Genomic DNA, 23,900 nt, shown 5'->3' on the forward strand with positions numbered 1-23,900 from the left:
CACAAACAAGGGAATAATTACACCCTGGGATGCATGCTGTGGAAGAAAGGATCAAGGGCAATGAGACTATGAATAGAGAAACTTAACTCTCTTTTCAGTAACAGGGCAGGGGGCATTAAGGCGGTTGTGAGCACTGACGCTGGGGCTGGAATCTTAAGAGTGAGTACATGTGTGAGGGAGGGAGGGCACGAAGAGTGTTCCAGAAAGAAGGGACAACACATAGAACAGACGTACAGCAATAATTGGAAGAGTGTTAACAAGTTAAGGCTTAGAGACCCAAGCAGGCCTCAGCCCATACAGGCTCCTGAAGGGTTATCTAAAAATTTGGTCCCTCTCTGCAGAGCAGTAGGAAGTCACTGAAGGGTTCTGAGGGAGGGATGACATAATCAGATTGACAGCTTGAAGAAATCACTGGGTACAGTGTAGAGAATGGATTGGAAGGGACACGAGTGGGCGAGGGGAATACTGGGTACAAGGCTTTTACAGCCTTCCAGGTGAGAGATGATGGTAGGCAGGGCTAGCAGGGCGGCAGTGAATAGGAAAAAAGTGGTCTGATTTGAGAGATTTAGGAAGTAAAGGGGCACAGGATCATATCTAGGGCTTAAAGAAGGTAAGAGGATGAGGAAGGAAGAATGTGAGGGAGTGAGGATGACACGGAGGAGAAGGGTCACAAGAGCAGGGATCTTACTTTGCACAAAGCATCAACTTCCCTTAGATTCTGCTCACCTCCTCCTGTCCTTTCTTCTGTGGATCCCAGGACCAGTCATCAGACTCAAAATCTCTGGATCATCTAAGACTCTCTTCTGGCCTTGCACTGACTCCTGCCCACTTACCCCTACCCTACTCACACCTCATCAAGATCAATATTTCTAAAAGTATTGTCCCAGAAGGGCTTCTGAAGAGATCACAAAATGATCCAAAAATGCAAGCCTTTTCTTTGGCTCCTACAGGCAACTGAAGCAAAATGCCAGACTTTGATTTTTTTTTTAATGGTAACTGAGTTTTAAAGGAGTACTAAAACTTGTTAGTCATAAACTAAAATTAGCCTTTAACTGGAGTTCACAGAAGACTCTAATTCAGTCGTCTACTAAGAAGTCTGCCTGCCAGGCAATGTTTGGCAATGATGCAAATCTCCTCTTGCATATACACATGCAGCCAGTTGGAATTCTTGAAATTTTCAAGAAGCACACTTTTTTATTGGGATATTAGCAGTGATGTTTTGAGCTGGTCATGGTTTATGCTGCCTGACATTCATGAATTTTAATTACAAATTATGATTCTTGGAGCTTCATCATGATCAATCTAATATGCCATGATTATTTGATTAACCCTCTGGAGTAGAGGGATACATGTCTCTAACCTTATTTCCTGCCATTTTCCTCCTCCCTTCCTTGCTGATCCAGAACATGTGTAAGCAAGCTCTCATCTCAGGAACTTTATACTTGCTATGTCCTCTGTCAGGAATTCCTCCCCCCCAGATATCACATAGCTAATTCCTTCATTTCCTTCAGATCTTTCTCAAATGTCACCTCCATGAGGCCTCCCCTGACCGCTATGTTTAAATCATAATCTTCTGGTTCCCTGAACTTCCTAGTCCATTTCCCTGCTTTATTTTTCTTTTTGACACCTATCACCACCTTATAAACTATATATTTTACTTATTTGTTTATTGACAATTTATCTCCAACTAAAAGATAAGCTCCATGAGAGCAGGGATTTGTGTTTGTTTTGTTGCTATATCACCAATACCTAGCACAGTACCTGGCATATAGTAGACGCTCAATAAATAATTGTCAAATGAGAATATTTATATCATCAGAATTTTTGTCCTCTTAATTTCCAACACCCAGATCTTAAGGCATGGGTACATGTGGTTCAAGTGTGAACCATTCATAGCCCTGCTACCAAAGCAGATATAAACATAAACCCAGAAAAGTATGCTTCTACAGTGACGTTTCCTTGTTATCACTCCCCACCAATCTTCTCATCCCAGGCTCAACCCTTTCTATCCTTCAAACTCACTCAGATCAAAATTTCCAAAGAACAATTGGAAGCATTCAGAATTCATATTCAACTCATTTTCAGAATTTAATATATTCCAGGCATTGTGCTAGGTTCAGGGGAATCAACAATGAATGAGACAGACCATCCTTGCCATCAGAGTTTATAGTCTAGTGAGGATACCACCTTATCCTGCCTCTGAAAAGGTGACTTAATCTCTTATAGGAGAATATGATGGGCAAACTGAGATGTGATGTATGAACAGGAGATGGAGAGATTTGGGGCAGGGTGGCATGGAGCAGGTGGCAGCAGACTGAAAAGACTGTACCAGGCAGGCAGCGGAAACAGCAATTTCAAAGGCCTAGAGGAGAAAGACAGTGTGGATGTCACTTTCCAGGAAGTGAGGGCAGTTCAGGGTGTGCGGGGACTGTGGAATCGTCACAGAGCAACGATGCGATATGAAGTAGGGTAGGTAGCAAAGGCTAGACCTGGCAAGGCCTTGTAGGCCATACTAAGCAAGTTGGACTTTTGGGACTTTATTCTGAGAGCAAGAGGGAGCCAGTAAAAGGTTTGATCAGCGATACAAACAATGGAGTTTAAACGCTTCTCTGCCCCCTAACAAACCCAATCCTGACCTTCCCTCTCTACTGCGGGCATCCAAGTCATAGCTGCCCACTCCCTGAAGCTTTTATGCTGCTCCAACCTGCATGTCTCTCTCCCTCTCAGCCCCAGGGATCCTATCCTCCCTTATCTTTATATGCCTGTGTTCTGTCTCCCCAATTGAGTTCCCAGACGACAGGTACTTCTCAAGGCTCTCAAGGCAGTCCCACACCCAGCTCACCACTGACACAGACTGGGCCTCAATGAGACAAGAGGGTGATGAATACAACCCAGCACAACCCAGCTTGTGCTCACACTACACACACCGATATTTACCCCGTTCTAAAACAACCCTTCCCTCCAAGGGGCAGTGCTGATGTGTGCAAGGCCAGTGGACCTGGGTTTCTGTCTCCTGTCTGCTGTCACCTCTCTCTGTTCTCAGTTTACCTAGCCTCTAATGTCTCCCCTAATGGGCTGGAGAAACTGATTCCCAAGCTTGTTCAAACTGCTAGAAAAATCTAATCTGGAGTGACAGAAAGCAGATCAGTGGTTACCTGGGGTTGGGAGGTTGGGGAGAATGGACTAGAACGAGGTGCAAGGAAACTTTTGGGGGTAGAGGAAGCGTCCTACATCTTGATTGTGGTGGTATATAGGTTCGTCAAAACCTGTCAACATGTACAACTAAAATGGTCCATTTCATTGTATGTAAACCAGACCTCAGTAATGCTGAATTTAAAACAAACTGCATGTAAATTAAAAGTCGGTAGCCCCAAGCCCAGTACATGAGCTTCAAAACACAGTTCAACCCCGACATAAAACTAGGGCAAGGCCATACGGGAATAGCAGCTTCGCCATGGTTGCAGAGATCTAAGAATGATGGGTGCACCTGCTATGGAAGGCCAGGTGAAAGAAGCAAAGGAGCCAAGGCTAGTAATACGGAGGAGGCCAGACCCAAATATGTAAAGTCACAAACAGCATGCATACAGATTTGGTCTCCAAACCTCAAAATACCTAGGCCTGAGATAGTGCTTATTTAAGAATAAGTAAGTAGAAGCCCTGCCTCACAAAGCAAGAAACTGCATATTAGTCCCAAGATGATAATTCATAAACGGTTTGGAAAAACTGATTCTTGAAGGACTGAGTGGCTTCACCACAGAGAGCTCCTCGAGAAGCTGGGCCTTACCTCTCCTTCCAGGGTGAAGCTGGGTGGGTTAAGAGGGGTGACTCTTGGGTTTCCTGTGAGAAGAGATGACATCTGTCCAGGTGGCAACGAGGACAGTTTGGAGGGGCCAGTTTGGAGTGAGGCGTGTGTGAAAGGGGATGGGAAAGGGGTCTCTGCCCTCTTCTTCTTTGCCTGAACTCTCTCTCCTCACAAGTCTCACAACACAGAAGATCTGAACCATACTCCCACACACAATCTGTTCTGCGTCTCCGGTACAGTTCTCCTGTACTCTCCTGTGAGTTCCCAAAGGCCAGTGTCTCCACCTAGCCCAGCACTGAGCACCAGCAAAGGGCAGGAGAAATTATTTATTTGCAACAAGACTGTGAGGACGATGAGGAACATATTGGTAGGAGTGGGGATGGGGGTTTAAGGAGGATGGGCCCGTCAGGCTGGGTCTGTGGAGTGAGGGAATGGAACGGTGAGAGGAGGACAGGTGAAAGAGTGGTAGGAAACAATGGGTCGGGGGCAGTGTGGGAGAGGAGGCTAGGATTAGTGGGAGAGAGCAGGACAGGGTCAGAGGTCACTAGGAACACAGGCCAGGAATCACAGGGGAACAGAAGTCAACAGGGAAAGGAAGGGGAAGGGTCAGCAGCAGAGGTATGATCAGTGGTCATTGGCAGCGAAGGTCAGAGGTCGTCGGAATAGAGCAGGTCGAGGTGTGTGTTACCTGCCTACGAGGCGGTGGTTTGTGGGGCATCTTCGAAGAAGCAGGAAGCACCTCAACACTTGGAGCGCCTACAAAACGCTCCCCCGCCTGAGGACAAGAAGTTTGTCCGTCCCCTCAATCATGCACAGGAAATCCGGATTCTCTTTCACTTCAATTCCCAGTCTCAGGGGCTCTTTGGGGACAACCCGACGTTGTGGGTCCCAGCGCCCTCGCAGAATAGAAACGGCTCCTCCCTGACGCCGTTAACCAGCAACTGACATGCAGCCAAGGCGCAGGCGCCTCTGATGCCCCCTCCCTGCTCGAGGGGAAGGCGGGGCTGGGCGCTCGGGGAACCACCAGCTCCACTAAGCCCCGCCCCCTAAGGCCAAACGACCGGCTGCCGCGCCTTTCGGAACTCCCGCATGTGGGAGGGGCTAGTGAGCCCAGACACCGCCTCCTCATGAATAATGCAGGATCAGGCGGTGTCCCGGACCCGGAAGTGGAGTTGCAGAGTCACGGCAGTGGCTGAGCTGCTGACAGGAGGCGGCGGCGGAGGTGGAGGCGAGGCAAGACCTGCGGCTCTGCAGGGCCACGGTCGCTGTAGCGCTAGGCAAGCTGACGGAGCCACGCCGGCCTCAGCCCACCTGCAAACCTCCCGCCTCGTGCCCACCCTCCATCTGCCCGACTGGTCCGGGGCGGCCTAGTCTGCACCACCGACCCGGCTCCTGGGGCCGCCGCCCCGCGCGGTCCCGTCGGCGTCTCTGGCCGCGCCCGACCCCCGGCCGCCTAGCCCACCGGCACCATGATGGAGGAGATCGACAGGTTCCAGGTGCCCACCGCGCACTCGGAGATGCAGCCGCTGGTGAGGGGGCGGGCGGCGGGCAGGCCAGGGCCGGGAGGGGACGCTGCCTGAGGGGGAGGGAGGGAGTCAAGCCTTGGGGACTGTGCGGAGGGGGCGCCTCGGATGGAGTAGAGAGCCGTGAAAACGCATCGCCGGGGGAGGGGGACTTGCAGGACTAGAAAACCGTGGGAGGATACGTGGGATGACAGCAAAGGGGCCTGTAAGGGCGGAGAGCACTGTCAGCGGAGGCAGGCCAACGGAGTTACGGGGAGCGCCGTCGGATGGAACCGAGCGGGGGCACAATGGTGCACACCGTTAGTGGAGGGAGGCCCATAGCGGGGAAAGGAAGGGAACTGTCTTGGGGCACCGACGGTGGCAGGCCCAGGGGACTGGGATGAGAGGTAGGGAGGCGTTTAGACCTAGAGGCCTGTGATGCTCAAAGCGGGGGAGGGGGCCAGGAGCAGGCTGTCTGAGGGATGGGAATAGGTTTGTAGAGGAGGAGGGGCCTCCTCTACAGTTCACTGGCTTTGGATGGGAACGCAGGGCCTGGGCAGAGGATGAGTGGGGACAGGGGATCCATGCAGGACCCGGGAATTCCGTTCTTCTCCGGAAGAGAGTGCAGTCAATCTAGGCTGGGGGTGCTGGAGCCGGGAAGGAAAGAGCTCGGTGGCGAGATGGAGAATCCGGAGCGCACATGAGAGAGCTGGGGAACCGGCAGGAGAGGGGGCGGGGCCGCACTGGAGCCGCCTGTGCCCACCGGTTCGGAAGAGCCCCCGGCATCCTAGGCCTATGTGCTTGGAGTCCTTGCTGGGCGCCGATCCTGCCGCCTGTCCGCGGTCCCGGAGTCAGGGAAGAATGATGTCATCGCTGCCGGCGCGGAGGGGATGGAAGGGGGAGGGCGATGCACGGAGGCCGGCCTAGGGGAGACCATACCCATTGGCCACCGTCCCGGGGCGTCTACCTGACTGGCTTGTACATCCGCCGGGCGAGAGACGCCGAGGCCTAGCGGCGGCGTCTTTCCAACTGGGAGAAGGAAAGGGAGAAGGGAGGGAGTGCCCGGCTCTGTTCGCTTTGCTTTTCCTTCTCCTTTCCCCCTTGGAGCCCAGGTGGGAGCTGGAAGGAGGCAAGGCAGGCCAGGAACCTGAAGGTGTGGATGCCCTATTCTATGAGCTCAGCTAGAGCTGAGCAGAGCTCTCCAGGTCTTGAAGCTCTGGGGCTCCCTAACCCTCTTCCCTCTGTGTTAGGCGGAGGTGAGGGACAGGTTCTGCCCTTGGGACCCCCGCCCCTGGCTGACAGATGTGCCTTGTGGCTTTCTGAGCAAGTAATCTATCCATTACAGCAGCCAAGACAGACCTTGGCAGGGACCCATGACCAACTCTAAGCCACACCTTTTGGGGGATGGTAGAGAGAATCATTAGAGGCCACCTAGCCAGAGATAAGTGTCTTTTTTCCCCTTTTGTGTCTACTTAGTTCTAGAAGCCCAAACAGAGAAGCTCTACAGAAGTGTAATATTAAACTGGGGAGAGAGATGCTGCTGGACTTTTTTCCTAGCCTGATGCCATCATTGGGTTATTTGAGGGCCAGAAAATCCTGGTTGAGAAGTCTGTCCCATGAACTTGAAGAACTCTGGGCTGGGCTAAGAGAACGCTGCTTTCTGAATTATCTTTCCAGCCGATCTGGCTTGTCAAACTAGATTGCCCTTCCAGTTGTATGTATCTAATCAAGAATCAAAAGGGAGGGCAGATGAAGGAGAAGTTCCAAGTGAATGAGAAGAAAGCAATGAGTTGGTTGTTGCCTTGCATCTGGGGTTCCTAAGGAGGGAGGCAATAGCTGTCCATGGAGAGGGGAGAAGGAAGGGGTCACCAGGTTCTCTCAGTTGTCCCTGATGCCTCTGTTTTTGCCTGAAGTTTTCAATGATGGTTTGAGCGAGTAGTGTCCTCAGAAGACTGCTGGGCTGCTTCTGATCTGTGTGGCTCTGAAGTAGAAGTGCTTACAGCTAGGAGGCACTTATCAGAAAAGCTGTGACCACCTTCACACCCTTTTCTTGAAGGCTAAAAGAGCCATTCTCTGCAAGAGGATACTTTGTTGAGGTTGAATGAGAGCCTTATGGAAGTGGCAATACAGTCATCCACCATTTGGGGGTCATAGCCATTGCCCTGCAGATCTCTGCCTCTCCACCACTGTTCCCAGGTCAAACTCTAGAGGATCACCAGAACTCCTTAAATGCTCTTTGTATTGTTGAGACCAGCAGAATCTTGTGTGGAGATTTTGGGGCATAAGGAATCAAGTTGGCATACTGCAGAAGAGAAGGGCAAAGTGGCCCTTTAGGGGTGTTTGGGTAGACCTTAAAAACCAGGGTCTCAGACTCAGCTGTGACCTATTTCGTTTTTTGCCATTATTTATTAAGACCTCTAGGAAATCTCTCTTCTCTGGACTCAGTTTCCCAGTTATGAAATGAAGACAAACTATTTCTTTAAAGTTTAAACAATAGGGCTTCCCTGGTGGTGCAGTGGTTGAGAGTCCACCTGCCGATGCAGGGCACACGGGTTCGTGCCCCGGTCTGGGAAGATCCCACATGCCGTGGAGCGGCTGGGCCCATGAGCCATAGCCGCTGAGCCTGTGCATCCGGAGCCTGTGCTCCGCAACAGGAGAGGCCACAACAGTGAGAGGCCCGCGTACCGCACAAAAAGAAACAAAAACAAAAAACAAAGTTTAAACAATAGCGCCTCACTCTTCCAAAGAATATCATAGTGACTTGATATAATCGATTCAGCAAATTCATTCACCAAATATTTATTGAGCACCAGCTCTGTTCCAGGTACTGTACTAGGTATTGGGGACACAGTGGTTAGCAACATAGACACAGACATAGCCCTGCCTCCTGGAGCTCTCAGTTCAGCAGAAGTTATTGTTCTTGCTCACCCCTTCAGTGTGAGTCCCTCTGAGGGCAGAGGCGGGGCTGTCTCCTTGAGCCCTAAGGGAAACAAGGCAATGCTTGTGTCGGTATCATTGCCCCTTTCTGGACCAAGCTGTACCGATAGTGGCCTGTCACATGGGCTTGATCATCAAATAACGCTCTCCCATCCATAGTGGTTGGAAGAATCCAGAGGCCATTCCTTACTTGGAGAGATGAATTCTAGGTGGAAAACATCTTTTTAAAAATTTACTTGAAAGAGAAACTTGCACTTGAAAAGGAGGCCTAGGGGGAGTGGCAGGAGCTAGGAGAGAAGGCGCAGCCAGCAGATCTGGGTGTTTCCAAGATGCTAATTTAAGCATTAGCTCTCAGCTAGTGGGAGGAAGAGGAAGAGATCCCTGCTCTGTTGTTGCTGCTGCTGTTGCCACAGCTGCACGGAGCCTCCTGTCTGGGGTGGGAGTTTGCCTGAGGGGAGTTGCCTCCCTACTTTCCTCATCACACCAATTATTTAATTGGCCTGGCTGCATCGCAGCAGCTGAACCAGGCCTGGGCCTATCCCTGAGAGCTCCCCAAGGTCTCTTTCTGTCTCCTTATGAAAGGAATGAGAGCTCCTCTGGGAGACCTAGTCCCTGGGTTCCACTCCTCCTGTGTCTATCTCCCACAATCCTGAGTGTTTCTGAGCACAGATTTTCGCAAAGACAGGGATAGGCGCACCTTGTATGTCAGTTCTATGGCCAAGCCACACACCTTACTGATCTAGGGAAGCTCCCAGCTGTCCAAGGCTCTCTGTTGAGCAATTGTGTTGAATTTGGGCTATTGTTTGTATGAGCAGCAGGGATAGGCTCTCTGGCCCTACTGTCTGTCTGCTGGGCTGGTTGGTACAGCCTCACAGTCTATGTCTTCTCTTTGGCTGTAATGGAGAGGAAGAGATTTGGTGGAGGGTGGGGGGGGGAAGAAGTGCATATGGCACCAGACAGGGTCTCTGTGCTCTTGAGAGAAATACTAGTCTGGCCTCACTGAAACCCAGGTTATCTGTTAACTCAGTTGTATAGTTCACGAGCATATGCTCAGTTCCAGGTACTTTACAGATAAAGATAAGTGAGTTCTCTCCAGGGGGTGGCTAGGAGAAAGATGGGCTCAAATGGCTACAGGAAGGTTTTAGATACATGTTAGGAAAGAGTGGTGATCACTGTAGGGCATTCCTAGGACACCTTGCTTGGGAGATGAGGAAAGCTGAGGTTCTGACCCTTTGACCACGTGAGCTTGGAAAGGAATTTCAGACTCCTCCTGACTCCTTGCACTCAGGGATGGGGATGGTCAGGACATTAATTTAGTGAGCGGGTCATAGCGGCTCCTGAAAGTGGCAGAGGGAACATTGTAAAGCTAGCAAGAAGCCACTATGGAAAATTGACCTACATCTATTCTGTGGTCTGGGAGCCTTAAGTCATCTCCTTGTAGTAAAATGACTCTTCAGTTTAAGGGTGGATTCTCCTAATGGTCCATGTAACTCATGACCCAGTAGCATTTCTCAGGTTCTAGGAAGAGGCACACCCTTCTCTCTCTTCCTATATCGCAAAGTGAGGATCAGGTTTGCTCAGGCCTCCAGCTCCTCCCTTATTGCTCATCTCCTCAGTCAACAAACACTAAGAACCTACTTTCTGCTAACTGTTGTGCTGAGCTCGATACCACAGCCTCTTGCTCCAGGGATGGATATACACAGTCAAGACAGGGTGATGGACACTGTAAGAAGTAAGAACCAGGCCCAGCAGTGCCAAAGGAAAACAGTAAGGCCTTTCATCAAGTAGTCAGGGAAGGCTTCACACAGGAGACATTGCTGAACTGGCTCTTAGAAGAGGACTAGAAACTTGGCAGACCAATAAGAGGAGGTGAGGACAAGAGTTCCAGGCAAAGGGCATAGAGGCAGAATCGAAAGGGTGCATTTGAATGAATAAAGCGTTATAGTTAAGGAAATAACATGATCAAATTTGAGTTTAGGACTGTCATTCCAGGAGTGGTTGAGAGATTGAAAAAGGTGAGATTGGAGGTTGGAAAACTAATATGAAGGTGGGTATAATAATAATCTAGGCAAGAGATGACAAAGGCCTACACTAAAGCAGAAAGAGAGAGGGGACATAGGTACAGAGACTAACAAAGTGGAATAGGCAGGATGTGGTACCTGTTTGGAGGTGGGGTGGAGAGGTAGGGAGTCCAGAATGACTCCCAGGTTTCTGGCGTGTATATCTGGATGGCAAGAGGTACCATCACCACCCCAGGAAATGTGAGGGGGTCTGTATACCTCTTGGCTTCAGGGACTGCTTATATGGGAGAAGGCTGCTGTTTTCCTTTGCTCTGCTTCTGAAGCCGCAACCTTGGGGTTATTGAAAAACCAAATAGCAGAGTGACACTAGCCCCACAGCCTCAAAAGGATGCTAAGTGTGCTCATCTGCCAGTGAATACTTTTCCTCTGTAACCTGCTTTGATGAATGCAAGTGAATTGGTGGCAGTGAGGAGCCATGGTAAGTTGTCCCGCCCCCCCACCGCCCTGCAGCACTTTGATAAAGGAAAAATAAAATCCTTTGTTGGCTGAGAGAGTGTTTCTGTTGCAGTTTCTGGCCTTGCTTTTACCATCATTCTGGTCAAACCTATGGTTTTCTGGCTGATTGGTTGAGCTGGGCCCTTTCACTGATTTCTTCTAGAATGGGTATATGAGTTACTGCTTCACTTGCAAGAGTCAGAATGGAAAAGGACATGTACCTCCCTTCTCTGAGACCAGCCTGGAAAGCTGCACTTGGTGTAGAAACAGCACCCAGGGTGCTATCTTCCAGGCAAGGTGTGCCAAGGGAGCAGACTTCTGGGTTGAGATTGCTCAGGGGTGACCTGGCTTCTCAGACGCCCCAAGTGTAGCCTCTGCAGGGAGGCACATGGTACCAGGAGGCTACCTGACTCCATGTCTGCTGGGAGTCAAGCTGAGTCATTTCCAACCCCCAACTGCCTGCTGCCCTTGACTGACTATAGCTCAGAGTGAACAGAGATGGAAAACAGAGCCTTTCTCACTTGAACCTGATGGGCTTCAGTGACCCTTCACCCTCCTTGTGAGGGCAGATGGGGCCTTGTGTCTGGAAAGGGGTCATGGGAGACTCAGCTTCCTGGCTTAGCCGCTTCATGCTTTCCAGCAGACCCTGGGAGAACTGGTGCAGGGAACCCCAGAGGAGGCAGGAAGCGGAGAATCAGGCTCAGAGCAGCTACCCAGAGGTGCTGGTTGAAGGAAACAAGAGGCGTGGCTCAGCAGGCTCGCAAGTCATTGTTTCCTTAGGAGACTCTGGTGGGAATCTGGCCATCTGGGTGGAGAAAGGAAGGCAGGAAGGGGGGGCAGAGCTGGAGCCAGCTGTGGATCTGGCTCCGCTCTGGAGTTCAGAAATTGGCACATGACCCATCAGCCTCGCTGTGGGGCAGCCGAGTGAACTCCTGGGCTCTAGGGAGTGGGGAGGTTGTCTAGGAAGAAGGCCCAGAGGGTCTGGGCTGGAGAACGGGTAGATGGGGGCTAGTAGGAGATCCCTCTAGATTTTACATTCTTAGGAGCCAGTTCAAGCAAATATGTACTTGAATTTGTTGTTGTTGTTCAGAGATGTCAAACTGAGGATCAGATGGTTGTGTTTCTTGAGGGTGAATTTTAAGTTTCTGTGATGATGATGATGTATGTGAGTGTGTACACAAGTAAGAGAGGACTAATGGCCATAAAGAATGTTCTCTGAATGACCATTCTAGCCCTGGGAAGTATTAAGTATGACAAGAAGCCACACCCAGGCAGAAATGAGCCCAGCCACTGTGGTTCCTGTCCTGGTTTTGCCTGTTTTCATCACCAGGCTCTTGGCTGTCATAACCAAAGTCCACCCCATCTATCTATTTATAACAATACCTGAAGGGGTACTTTAACTAAGTTTTAGCGAATTAACTGCACCCAAACTATGGAGTGAGAACCATATATATTTTACTATGTAGCTAACTTAAACATGTACAAGTTATAAATGATTTATAGTTCCCATATTAATTCCCAATTTTATCCTTATAGAGGAATTAGTGAAGCTCTCAGTCAAGCATGGCTCAGACCAGCATTTCCTATAGTATATTCTTAGGAATATTGGTCCTTTGAGATACTCTATGGGGGGAAAAAGTACCTATAGACAAATTCCTTTGGGAAACCCTATAACTCCATTCTATCACAATGTTTACTAGCATTTTAATGACTCTGAGAAGCCCTGCAATAAAGAAATTTTCCAGCTTTGTTTAATCCAGTGTTTCTCAAACTTACAGAACTATGGAACCTTTTTTCATGTTACATCTATTAACGTCTTACAGAACCATTGTGTTTCATGGAATACTCTTTGGGAAACCCTGACTTAGAAATTAGTCTCTCTTCTGATCGGGTCTAGATTTCTATTCTTCCCAGCTCTTTTGAGACTATTTTATAAGTCACGCCATTTTGCCCTATGCTAGTTTCTAATGGGATGTTGCTGCTTTGTGTCAGGGTCTGAACTTGTTGCCATCAGTAGGAAGTTCTTAGTGAACTTTGGCAGATGCAGAAGCAAATATTTTTGCTTCTGACCAAATGAGTCAGGTGCTTCGTTTTTCTCAAGACAATGCTGAGGGGGGTTTACTTCCCAAGCCCCTCTACTAAACACTGCTTTGGTGAAATCAGCATTTTCACCATTAACTTTTCTTTTTTTTTTTTTTGACAGCTTCATTGAGATGTAATTCATATCCTGTACACCTTACCCATTTTGTATTTTACTTTTAATCCTGGTGTGGCTGCTTCATGCCTCAGTTCTATTCACCCCTTATGCCAATGCCCATTGATCAGTAATGGCTGCCTGGAGCATGTGTTAAGGTAGATCCTGAGGCTGAGTCCTGGTTCAACGAGAAACAGTGACATGGTTATGTTTCCATGTCTGCCATAGTCTTCAGTGGGGGGGAACATCAGTTCTAGGCTTCTGCTTGCCATCCTTGAAGCCCTGAATCATCATAGTTATCCTAGGCAAAGAACACAGGAAAAGAAGTCTCTTGGAGATGTAAGCCAGCTTAGCAGTCTGTTTCACTGAGGTTTGGAGTCTTAGGATATGGTTCTTTAAGAAATGAATGGAGAAAACTGAACTTTCCTCCCCTGATTTTCAGTGTGGGTTTTTGAAGTATTGACTTGATATAAAGTAAATAATCCTTTGAAAACAGGCCATGTAAGAGGGAAGAACCTTGACTCTGCTGAGCAGATAAGAGGGGAAAAGAGGCAGATTCAGAAAGAGATCTCATAAATATCTCATAAGGCATTGGCCATGCTTAAGATGAAACTATAAGCCCTTGGCTAAAGGAGCAAGAAGAAGGAGTAGGCTATAAGAGGAGATCCTTAAGCCAGCAGTTCCTGGCGAGGAAAAGGCCCTACCGTGGGCTATACAGCCTTAGCACTCTTTTTCCCACGCTAAACGCTTTGCTTTTTCCTTCCACCATTTTCCTGGAGTCTGGTTTCCAAATCCCTAGTCATCCTGGCTGCTCTAGTGGGTACTTTTGAGTTTCTCACCCCTGGAAGTAGACACAGCCCTCTCCATGTGATCTGACCAGTACAGATTACGGTGGGGCTGCCACTATCCAAAATATTGATATTGTACATACATTATCGTCAGTCGAAGTTTCATGATCATATTTAGTAGCTGTACATATTGTTATATTGAACTCAGGACACATATGAAATAAGATAGCCCTTTGCCTTAGCAATAGAATCAAAGCAAGAACCTGGAGTGACATCTTGGTCTAGGCTGGCTGCTAATACAGGTAAGAGTCCACTGGGGCTAGAGAGGTGATGGTTTCATATTTAGTGGAAACTCTACCACATGTGTGTAATGTGACTCTTATTCTCAGAGGTGTAGCTGGCTGAATTCAGCAATGTGGAATTTAAATAGGAATCAGGCTAAGGCTGTGTGAGTGGGTAGACTATGGCAGACCTTCAAAGAGAGCTAGTGCTTATGTGGACAGATGCTTAATGGAAGTCTACTATGTGACACAGACACCAGACAAGCTAATGTGCTATTAGGCTACGTTAGTAGAAATTTGGAGTTCAGGTCCTAGGAGGTGATAGTCCTGCTCTGCCCTGGTCAGTGCCATCTAAAGTCCTGCATTTTGTGCTGATGTCATTATTCGAAAGATGGAGGGACTAGAATGATGAAAGAGTCAAAACCATGTCCTGTGAGAATAGTTGGAAGAACTGAGGCTATTCAGCCTGCAAAAACAAAACAAAACAAAATAAAAACAACAGCAGTCTTAGAAAAAGCATTTTAAGGTTTTCGAATGCCTAAAGGACCGGAGTTAAGAAAGGAAAGATGGTTAGACTTCATGTTATCTGTGGCTTCACAGGGAGGAACCAGGGCAGTTAGGTGGGAGTGTGGACGTGCTTCTACCTTTGGACTCCATTGCCTCTCGTTTCCTGTGGTAGCAGTTCCTAAACTGGGCCAAAGGCCAGGCACCTAGAAGACACATTGCTCTTTGCAAAATGCCACAGTCTTTGTAAAGCAGGAGCTAGGAACAACATTCTAGCAATAAACATGGCTCTGTTAAGTATGTGCAATATAAACATGCCCTAAAAAATTCATTGTGGGGGCTTCCCTGGTGGCACAGTGGTTGAGAGTCCGCCTGCCGATGCAGGGGACACGGGTTCATGCCCTGGTCCGGGAAAATCCCACATGCCGCGGAGCGGCTGGGCCCGTGAGCCATGGCCACTGAGCCTGCGCGTCCGGAGCCTGTGCTCCGCAACGGGAGAGGCCACAACAGTGAGAGGCCCGCGTACTGCAAAAAAAAAAATTCATTGTGGAACTTAGTATGAGCAACACTTTCCTAGTTTTCTGTTAGTATGTGTTTGCTAATCTTTCCTATTTTTCAAGGCCAATCACAAAAATGCCCCATTCTTCATGCATCCTTTCTTTTCCTTCACTAAGGTGTGAACTCTCCATTCTACCTGTCCTGTGGCCTTAATACATTGTCTCTGTGTGAAGTTTATGGATGCAGTTGTCTTATCCTTATCTTAAATTTCTTTCTAAGGTAGATGCAAAGATGTTTCCAAAGCACCTGAACTCCACCTTGTGCAATAGATTGGGAAAATAATTTTTGCCTATTTTACAGATATGCAAGCAGAATTCCACAGAGATAAATAGGCTTGGCCATTGCCCAGCTGGAGGTTGGCATGGCCTAGACTAGAACCCAGGTATCCTGATTCCCAAGCCCATGATATTTCCCTCACCATCTGGGACTTAATTTCAGTTCTTCTGCATCAACTTAAATTTCTCCACTGGCTTTTGAGGCATCTACACTAGGTTTTTGCCCTTCCAGGTGGCCATACGTTCTACCATTCATGCCAACTTTCTTCCTGGTAGGTCCAGCCAGGCCCTTCACCTCTCCTCACCTATTGGCATCTTGAGGCCTCCTCTTAAATATTCTCTCCCCTCTTCTTCTCTGCCTATTCCACTCCTACACATTCTTCAAAGGTCCATATAAACACCCCTTCTCCAGGAAGCCTTCTCTGACTAGTCTAGTGAGTTCTCAACCAAGCCCCAAAGCCTCTATAACCTGTGGCATATAACTTGATACATATGATATCCGGATTTGGAGTGTCCACGTTGATGTGTTGTGTTGTAAGTCTCATCACCCCAACTCCTCTTTTAACTCCTTGGCAGATAGCTTCTGCTCCCAAAGCTCACAGTCTGACAAAGAAGAAACTTGCTCTCATGAAACAGAACTACAGAAGACTACAGCTGCATCCTTTAAAAATGAGAAAAAGAGTGGGGAGGAGGCGATTCTAAAGAGGGGAGCAGGAGAGACCCAGAGGGGGATGACTAGGCGGGAGTTCGTTAGCAGAGTAGAAGGTACATGTGGGGAATTGTGGGAGAGTCAGGGGGATACATGGATTGGGGCACTCATTTATTACTCAAAAAATATCTTTTGAGCATCTGATATATGCAAGACACTATACCAGACACAAGGAATAATATGATAAATAAAGCAAACATGGTCCCTGCCTTTATGAACTGGCAATCCAGTGGGAAAGAAAGATACTAAACAAATAAAGCACACAAACAAAATTACAATGACAAACTATGACAAGTGACAGAAAAGACATGAGAGAGAACAATAAAGCCTCGCATCTTAGATTGGGGATGTCAGGCAGGGCTCCTATGAGAAAGTGATGTTTGAGCTCAGACCACAGGATGAGAAAGGGCTTGAGTGCCCTGACAAGGAGGGACTTGCTCCTTGCTCCCAGAAGTGGGGTGGGGGCTCCCAGCTGAGTTTGCAGTCTGAGTCCCTTACAAACTGGCCTTTCTCCATCCTCTCCCTTTGCACCATAAGGTCAGCTTTCAGGAGAGAAAGACACAGGAGAGCATGGGAGAGCCAATCCAGCTGCTCTCCTGTTGGTAATAGCACAGCTGATGATTGTGCTGCCCACTTTGTTGTGAGGCTGGAAAAGCTGTTAATAGAGTTGTGATGTGTAATATTTAGTGAGCAAAAAACTTAGCTCTGCTGATGAAGAACTCCTACCTGGATCTTCCACCACTGGATGACTTGCACACATCCTCCTGGAGATGAAAATATATATATATCTGGAGCTTAGAGGGAGGCAAGAGTGCCACCCTGGATGTCCTGTTCTTTGTGTGGCAGACATGGGGTTCACGTTCTCCTTACCACAAAAACCAAATGCTACAAGCTATTCTGTCCAGGAGCAGGCCTACTTCTGGTGGGAAAGCCAGCAGTCACATTGGCATGTAAATTGCAGCAGCTGGTGAGAGGGGCCTCCATTGGGCCTCCTGCAAATCCCAGAGGGGTTCCCTGAGGGTTTCAGCTTCCAGAAAGTCCTCTTTGCTCTCAGCGGGCCTGCTGCTTCCAGCCCTGGCTCAGAGGAGATCATAAGCTTAGAGAAAGGCCAAGTGGGGATAATGACGTAGGGAGGCGGTGGTGGCTAGTAAGTAGTTTGGGGAAGAGGAGGGAAAATTACATGGAGTCAAGGAGGGAGACCAAATTGAGGGATGGTAGAAAACATTGGCACCAAATGGAACCAGTCAGCCCCCAGGGTTTGCTCATCTATCAGCCTCCTTATCAACTTCCTGATGGAACTTCATGTTTCAGATCCTTCGTTCGCCAGGGGCTGAGCTACAGCAGCCAGGTAGTCTTAGGGAATCCCCATGAGGGGAATTGGTCTGAGTATCCTTGAGAGGGGTGCAGAGATCAGGGAGAGCTAGTGAAGGACATGGGCCCCAGGGCAGGAGCTATGCACAGCCTTGGTAGGAAGTTGGCTGGGTACATTCTAGCTCTAGCCCTTTTGTTATGACCTTTGGCCAGGTTCCTAATCTTTCAGACTATTTATTTTATTTATTTATTTTATAAATAAAGAAGATCATGCACATGAAAATGAACTGCAAATTACTGTATCATTTCTGATCTAAAAGTTGATGGTGATTAAGGGGTTGGTGATTTCCGTTTTTTGCATGTGCTTCCCAAGGGAGCTCTTACAGGAGAGGGTGAGAAGATGGTTTATTCTACTTATCACCAAATGAGAAGAGTCCTTGGCCTCCTTGACAGGGCCCTGATCAGGCCGGGCTAGAGATGGAATTGCTCTGTGCTCCCACTGATTCCCAGAGGGGGTTCCATTGAGTGGGCCTGGGCTGGAGGAGGCCCTCTCCATCCCAGCCATGGCTATTGCAGAGTCCTGTTGGTGGAGTAGACCTTCCTGGAGAACCCCAATACTGAGGCTAGTGGAGGATGTCCTGCTGCTGTTTCCACTCTCAAAGGCCAACTCTCAGGGCTCAAGAAATATTTGAAAAAGTCCACGTTGCAACTACTCTTCCCACAGGTCTGTGGGCTAGAGAAGGAGGCAGTTTCCTGTCTGCAGACCTTCAAAATTTTAAAACATTTTGTCATGGAAAATTTCAAACACATATAAAGTAGAGAAAAAAGTAAAATGAACCACTCAAATAACTATCAACCTAGGGCTAATCTTATTTCACCTGTACCCACCCACTGGATTACTCTGAATAATTATTTCATCTGTAGTCCTCTATCTCCTGTATTTCTGCAAAGTGGTAATTAAATCTCAAGGTCTGATCAGATTTTTTTTTTTTTTTTTTTGCGGTACGCGGGCCTCTCACTGTTGTGGCCTCTCCCGTTGTGGAGCACAGGCTCCGGACTACCAGGCTCAGCGGCCATGGCTCATGGGCCCAGCCGCTCCGCGGCATGTGGGATCCTCCTGGACCAGGGCATGAACCCGTGTCCCCTGCATCAGCAGGCAGACTCTCAACCACTGCGCCACCAGGGAAGCCCCTGATCAGATTTTGATTCAACATTTTTGTGAAGGATCCTTCTAAGGTGGTGCCTTGTATTTCCTACTGCATCATGTCAGGAGGCACAGGACTCATGGTTGTCCTACTTTTTGTGTTGTTCAGATTGATTAGTTGTGTAGTTAGCCTGATCCCTCCATCAGCCTTTCACATAATGCTTTTAGCAGCCACTGATGGCTATCGCCTCAGTCCATTCTTTTTTTCTAAATTTATTTTCATTGAAGTATAGTTAATTTATAACGTTTTAATTTCTGCTGTACAGCAAAATGATTCAGATATATATATATACTTTTTCAAATTCTTTTCCATTATGGTTTACTACACGATATTGAATATAGTTCCCTGTGCTATACAGTAGGACCTTGTTGTTTATCCATTCTATATAAAATAGTTTGCATCTGCTAATCCCAAACTCCTAATCCATCCCTCCCCCACCCCTCCTCCCCTTTGGCAACCACAAGTCTGTTCTCTGTCTGTGACTCAGTCCATTATTTCATCAGGAATTTCCTTTACATTTGGACAACAGAGAACCCCTGTCAATTCTCTGCCTTTGTCCCCAGAGATATTACAGATATCCCTAGCCCTTTCTTTTTTTAGGTCCACTTTTTCTACCACTGCCCTTACCCTATTCCATCATTTCCTTCCTTATCAACCCAAGATGGCCCTAGGATGTCTTTAGACCACATGTACCCAACCCGCTTCACAGTGGACCTGGGTTCTGAGGGGTGGGTCCTTACTTGGAGTGTGTTCTCACTGAGGCAGCACTGTGTTTCCTTATGAAGCTTCTAGGTCTGAGCTCTGTGAATCCTGTGAGTGCCACACTTGGCCATGCTGGAGAGTAGAGGCAGTTCCAGTCTCTTCCTCCCCTGGGAGATTGTTCAGCAGGAACTGGGTTGATTTTACCTTCCCAGGGATTTCTGAGCAGCCTTCTTCTATGCTGAGGAGAGTCTTTCTCACTTGTTTCCTGAGCTTCCTGCCCCAGCCTGGGCCCTGGCAGGCACCCAAGCCTGGTTTCCTGTTTAGCCCGACTGTGGACTGGGAGAGGCGGGAGGAGGGGTTGGATGGGCAGCTCCAGCACTCTTAGGCCCTTTCTCTTTCCAACCAAGTTCAAAAACTTCTGAGGGCTAGAACACGACCACCACCTTCTGGGACTTCTAGCATTCCTGTGCTGCCCAGTATCTTCACTCCCAGTGTCTCTCCTCACACAGGAGAGACTGGAAAGACTTTGCACTTCTAAGTGTGTATATGCCCCAAGCAAACAGTGCAAGCCCCACGGGTACTGTGAGCCAGCTAACCAGAAAGGCACACAGAACTTGAGAGCTGCTTCCTGCCAACCTGAACCCTGCCCCCAGGAGTGCTGCACCACCACCACCCAGCCTAATAGGTATTAGTCCCTTAGTCATTATGTCCAATGCAAAGGAGCATCTGATAGTGCAGGGAAGCTGAGAATTGGAGGCTGGCTACACAGCAGCCAGAAAACATTAGCTTTGTAGTGACAGCCCGTTTACCCAGTATAGAATTTCTGATGAGTCTCACAGCCCTGGTTGCCCCATTCACATTCTTCCTGTCTAGTTCTTCCTTGGGCAGTGAGGATCTAGAGGGACTCATTCTGTCTTGGGAAGAGACCTGCTGCAGAGTACTTTTTTGCTCCTTTCTCCTGGATGGCTGCAGCAGGAATTGTGTAAAGCCCTATCCTTTTCATTCCCATGAAAGGAAATATCAGAGGAAAGCATTGCCAAGTAGCAAGGATGTCCAATACAGCACGTTACATCTTAACAGCTTCCCCCTTGTTCTTACTATGAAGACTCAAATCTTTAACATGGCCTACAAGGCCTTGTGTGGTCTGGCTCCTGCCTTCCTCTCCAGATGATCTCATACCCCATGACCGCACCCAACCTCACTGGCTTTTCCTCCCTTTCTCTGATGTTCTAGACTCCCTTCTGATTTGGAACCTTTGCTCATGTTGTTCCTTCTGCCTGAAATGCCTTTCCTGCACCTTCTACCTTTTTTTGTGTGTGTGTGGTACACGGGTCTCTCACTGCTGTGGCCTCTCCCATTGTGGAGGACAGGCTCCGGATGCGCAGGCTCAGCGGCCATGGCTCACGGGCCCAGCCACTCCGCGGCCTGTGGGATCTTCCCGGACCGGGGCATGAACCCATGTCCCCTGCATCAGCAGGCGGACTCTCAACCACTGTGCCACCAGGGAAGCTCTACCTTTTTTTTGGTTACTCTTACACATCCTTCAGATCTTAGCTCAGCTATAATTTCATCACAGAGGGCTTCTCTTGACCTCTAGACTTGTTCAATGGCCTTCTCCTTTTTTCACTTTTTACATTTATAATTTTACATATGTTTGTATGATTATTCTGTTCACATGTGTCCTTATGAAGACCAAGTTTCATGAAGGCAGAGATCATATCTATTTTTATTTCCCTTTATGTTTCGTGTGCCTCACAAGTTTCCTAACATATAGTAAACATTCACTAGATATCTTTTGAATGAAAGGCTGAATGAACAAATGAATGAATAAATAAATGGAGTCAATCTTCTCCTCTCTTTTATTTGGTAACACCATGTCATATCTGACTATCATATTCAATCATATACACCCTAAAGACCCGTGTCCTGCTTTTTATGAGTACTGTGTGTCTGCCACCAGACAGACATTTAATTTCATCCGTTCAACAGTATGAAGAAGGTATACCCTTAATCTTCGGAGAAGGCAAGTGAGACCCAAAGTCACACAGTTAATTCGTGGCAAAGCCCTGTTTCAAGCCCAGGTGTGTGGAGTCAAGCCCATGCTCTTAAACATAACACTACACTGCCCCCTTTTGGCAGTTTGGAGAGTTGTCACTGAGCAACCTCTGTCACTGGGACCTGGTTAATTTCAACCCTAAACCCATACTTTTGGAACTTAAAACCCCAAGAAGCCATAATCCAGTTCCAACCCTCCTGCTTTTGGGCCAGACTGTGGAAGGACATAGGGATGGGAATTTAAGCTGGACTCCCCAGTGTCCCAGGGTACAGGTGTCTTAAGGTCTGTCTCCTATCTGTTTTCCATGCGCTCTTTGTAGCCTCCAGGGCTTAATGCAGTGTCCTGTTTTGGAGAGCTGAAGGGCCAGCTGTTGAAATGGCCTGATCGGCAGCGTTCTGGGAAGTAAAGCATGGCCTGATTAAGATCCTAGGAAAGGTCATTGAAAGGCAGAGAGCTTGTCTCTTTGTGATTTAGCCACTAAAGATAGAGCTCTGGAAATTGGCTTCAAAGATTTCCTGGGAAATTCAGACTCAGTAAGGGGGCAATACCTCTTGCTGCTGATTAGAAAATCTCAAGTTAGTTAGTATCCCAAGCTCCCTTTTGTGGCCGAGGAAATTGGGACTGATGAATACTTTAGACTAGATGGAAACCAAGTAAATGAGGAGAGAACAACATAAAACAAAAAAGAGCTACCATTTGCTATAGGTGTCAGGCATTCTGCAAAGTGTTTTATATAGGGCTGGCCAAAAAGTTCATTTGGGTTTTTCCATAACATCTTACTTATGAAAAACCCAAATGAACCAACCCAATACATACATTGTTTCATTTAATTCTAACACTGGCCTGGAAAGTAAAGGGATATTAAGAAAGGTAACTTGCCAAAGCTCATACAGCCAGCTGGCCTTACAACCATATAATCCAGGTCTTCTGACTTCAAAACCTGAGTATCCCCTATACCGCTTTGGTGAAAATGTACATTATCACAGCCTCTCTGGAAAGAAAACTGGCAACATAATGTGTGCATGCCCACTGACCCCCTCAGCAGTTCTACTTCTAGGAATGTATTAAACTGAAGAAATAGACAAGTGTATAAAGACTCCCCCCTTCCAAGATATTATAATAGTTATAAATATATAAAATATATAATATTATAACATTATAGTAGTTATAATAGCTGCAACATTATAATAGTGAGGGGGAAAAAGAAAAGAAAGCAAACAACATAAATCTCCATCAGTGGGGACTGATTAAATAAATCATGGTACGTCTACCCCACAGCATACATGCAAGCCAGCCTTGTAAAAGAGGAAGTAAGATCTAACATGGATTGGCATGAAAAGATGTTCAAGATATATATTTTTATTTTTGTAAAATGCATATAACATGAAAGTTAACATTTTCACATACATTTGGAATATGGATGATCTGATTCATCTATGTTTAAATTTATAAATACAATTATACATTTTAAAAGTCTAAAAATATACAATAAACTGGTAACAGTTCTGACTTAACAGGAGAACTTTCACATTCTTCTATGTATTTGAATTTGTTATAACAAACCAATGTTATTTTTTCTCTAATCATTTTTTCCCCATCTTAGGAAACAATTGGTGAAAAATCATTTTCTTTCTGCTGTATCATGCCTACCCAGGAGACTAGCTCTTGCCTCATAATTCCCACATTCTCCAATCAGGTATGCATACCAACAAATTGGTGAGATAAATTGGCTATGGAAATGCTGCCAGATACCTATATGCCTCTTGTCTGGCCAATCTTGTCCCTGCTGGGCACCTCCAGCTTTCACTGGCCATACTTGACTCATTTCTTTTCACTTCCTTCTCAAGTTCTGCAGAACCCTGAGGATTTTGGGAGGCTGGCCATTTCTTTGGGAAGAGAAAGCCATCCACATTGATCAGATACATTCCTGTCTCTTATCTCCTGTTTAGATATGTGCAGTCTCACCTTCACCATAAAAGAGAAGCATGGGGACAAAATTACTCTCACATCCCCCAAGATAAAGACATGATCACTGATGTGTCAACCTTCTGAGTGGTTCTCTTTGGCTTCTGGCCTTCCTCCCATTAGCGTTGCAGCTCATTGTGTTGTGGTTTTCAGTATGGCCTTTTTAATGTGGTAAAGTAGGAAAGGGGTCAGGAAACTTGGGATGAAGCCCTTGCTAGGGGACTTAAGGGAAGCTGCTCAGCGTTACATGGTATCAGCTTTTTTTTCTATCAAATTGGGATAAATAATAGACACTGGATTTTTAGGGCAGTGAAAATATTATGTGTGATACCATAGTGATGGGTACATGTCATTTTACATTTGTTCAAACCCATAGAATGTACAACACCAAGAGTGAAACATAATGTAAACTATGGATTTTGGGTGATTATGATATGTCAGTATAGGTTCATCAATTGTAACAAATGTACAGACATACCTCAGAGATATTGTGGGTTTGGTTCCAGACCACTGCAATAAAGCAAATGTTGCAATAAAGTGAGTTACACAGTTTTTTTTTTATTTCCAGTGCATATAAAAGTTATGTTTACACTAC

At 47.2% G+C, this 23,900-nt stretch overlaps 2 protein-coding genes across 5 annotated transcripts in view; one reads left to right on the forward strand and one right to left on the reverse strand.

Moving 5' to 3' along the window:
- The window catches only part of DNAI1 (dynein axonemal intermediate chain 1), a gene marked incomplete at both ends in the record, with an annotated part of 63,310 nt that extends 58,790 nt beyond the window's left edge, over positions 1-4,520 (reverse strand). Inside the window, one exon of the mRNA XM_079707047.1 lies at positions 4,491-4,520. Within this exon, the coding sequence (XP_079563173.1) occupies positions 4,491-4,520 (30 nt within the window). The remainder of the gene's footprint in view (positions 1-4,490) is intronic.
- A 751-nt stretch (positions 4,521-5,271) lies between these two features.
- Positions 5,272-23,900, forward strand: part of FAM219A (family with sequence similarity 219 member A) — a gene marked incomplete at both ends in the record, with an annotated part of 51,477 nt that continues 32,848 nt past the window's right edge. For all 4 annotated transcript variants that reach the window (XM_079707048.1, XM_079707049.1, XM_079707050.1 and 1 more), the window contains one exon: positions 5,272-5,331. In XM_079707048.1, the coding sequence (XP_079563174.1) occupies positions 5,272-5,331 (60 nt within the window). The remainder of the gene's footprint in view (positions 5,332-23,900) is intronic.

The sequence above is a fragment of the Hyperoodon ampullatus genome, assembly GCF_949752795.1.
Source record: "Hyperoodon ampullatus genome assembly, chromosome: 6".
In the NCBI taxonomy this organism is placed as follows: domain Eukaryota; kingdom Metazoa; phylum Chordata; class Mammalia; order Artiodactyla; family Ziphiidae; genus Hyperoodon; species Hyperoodon ampullatus.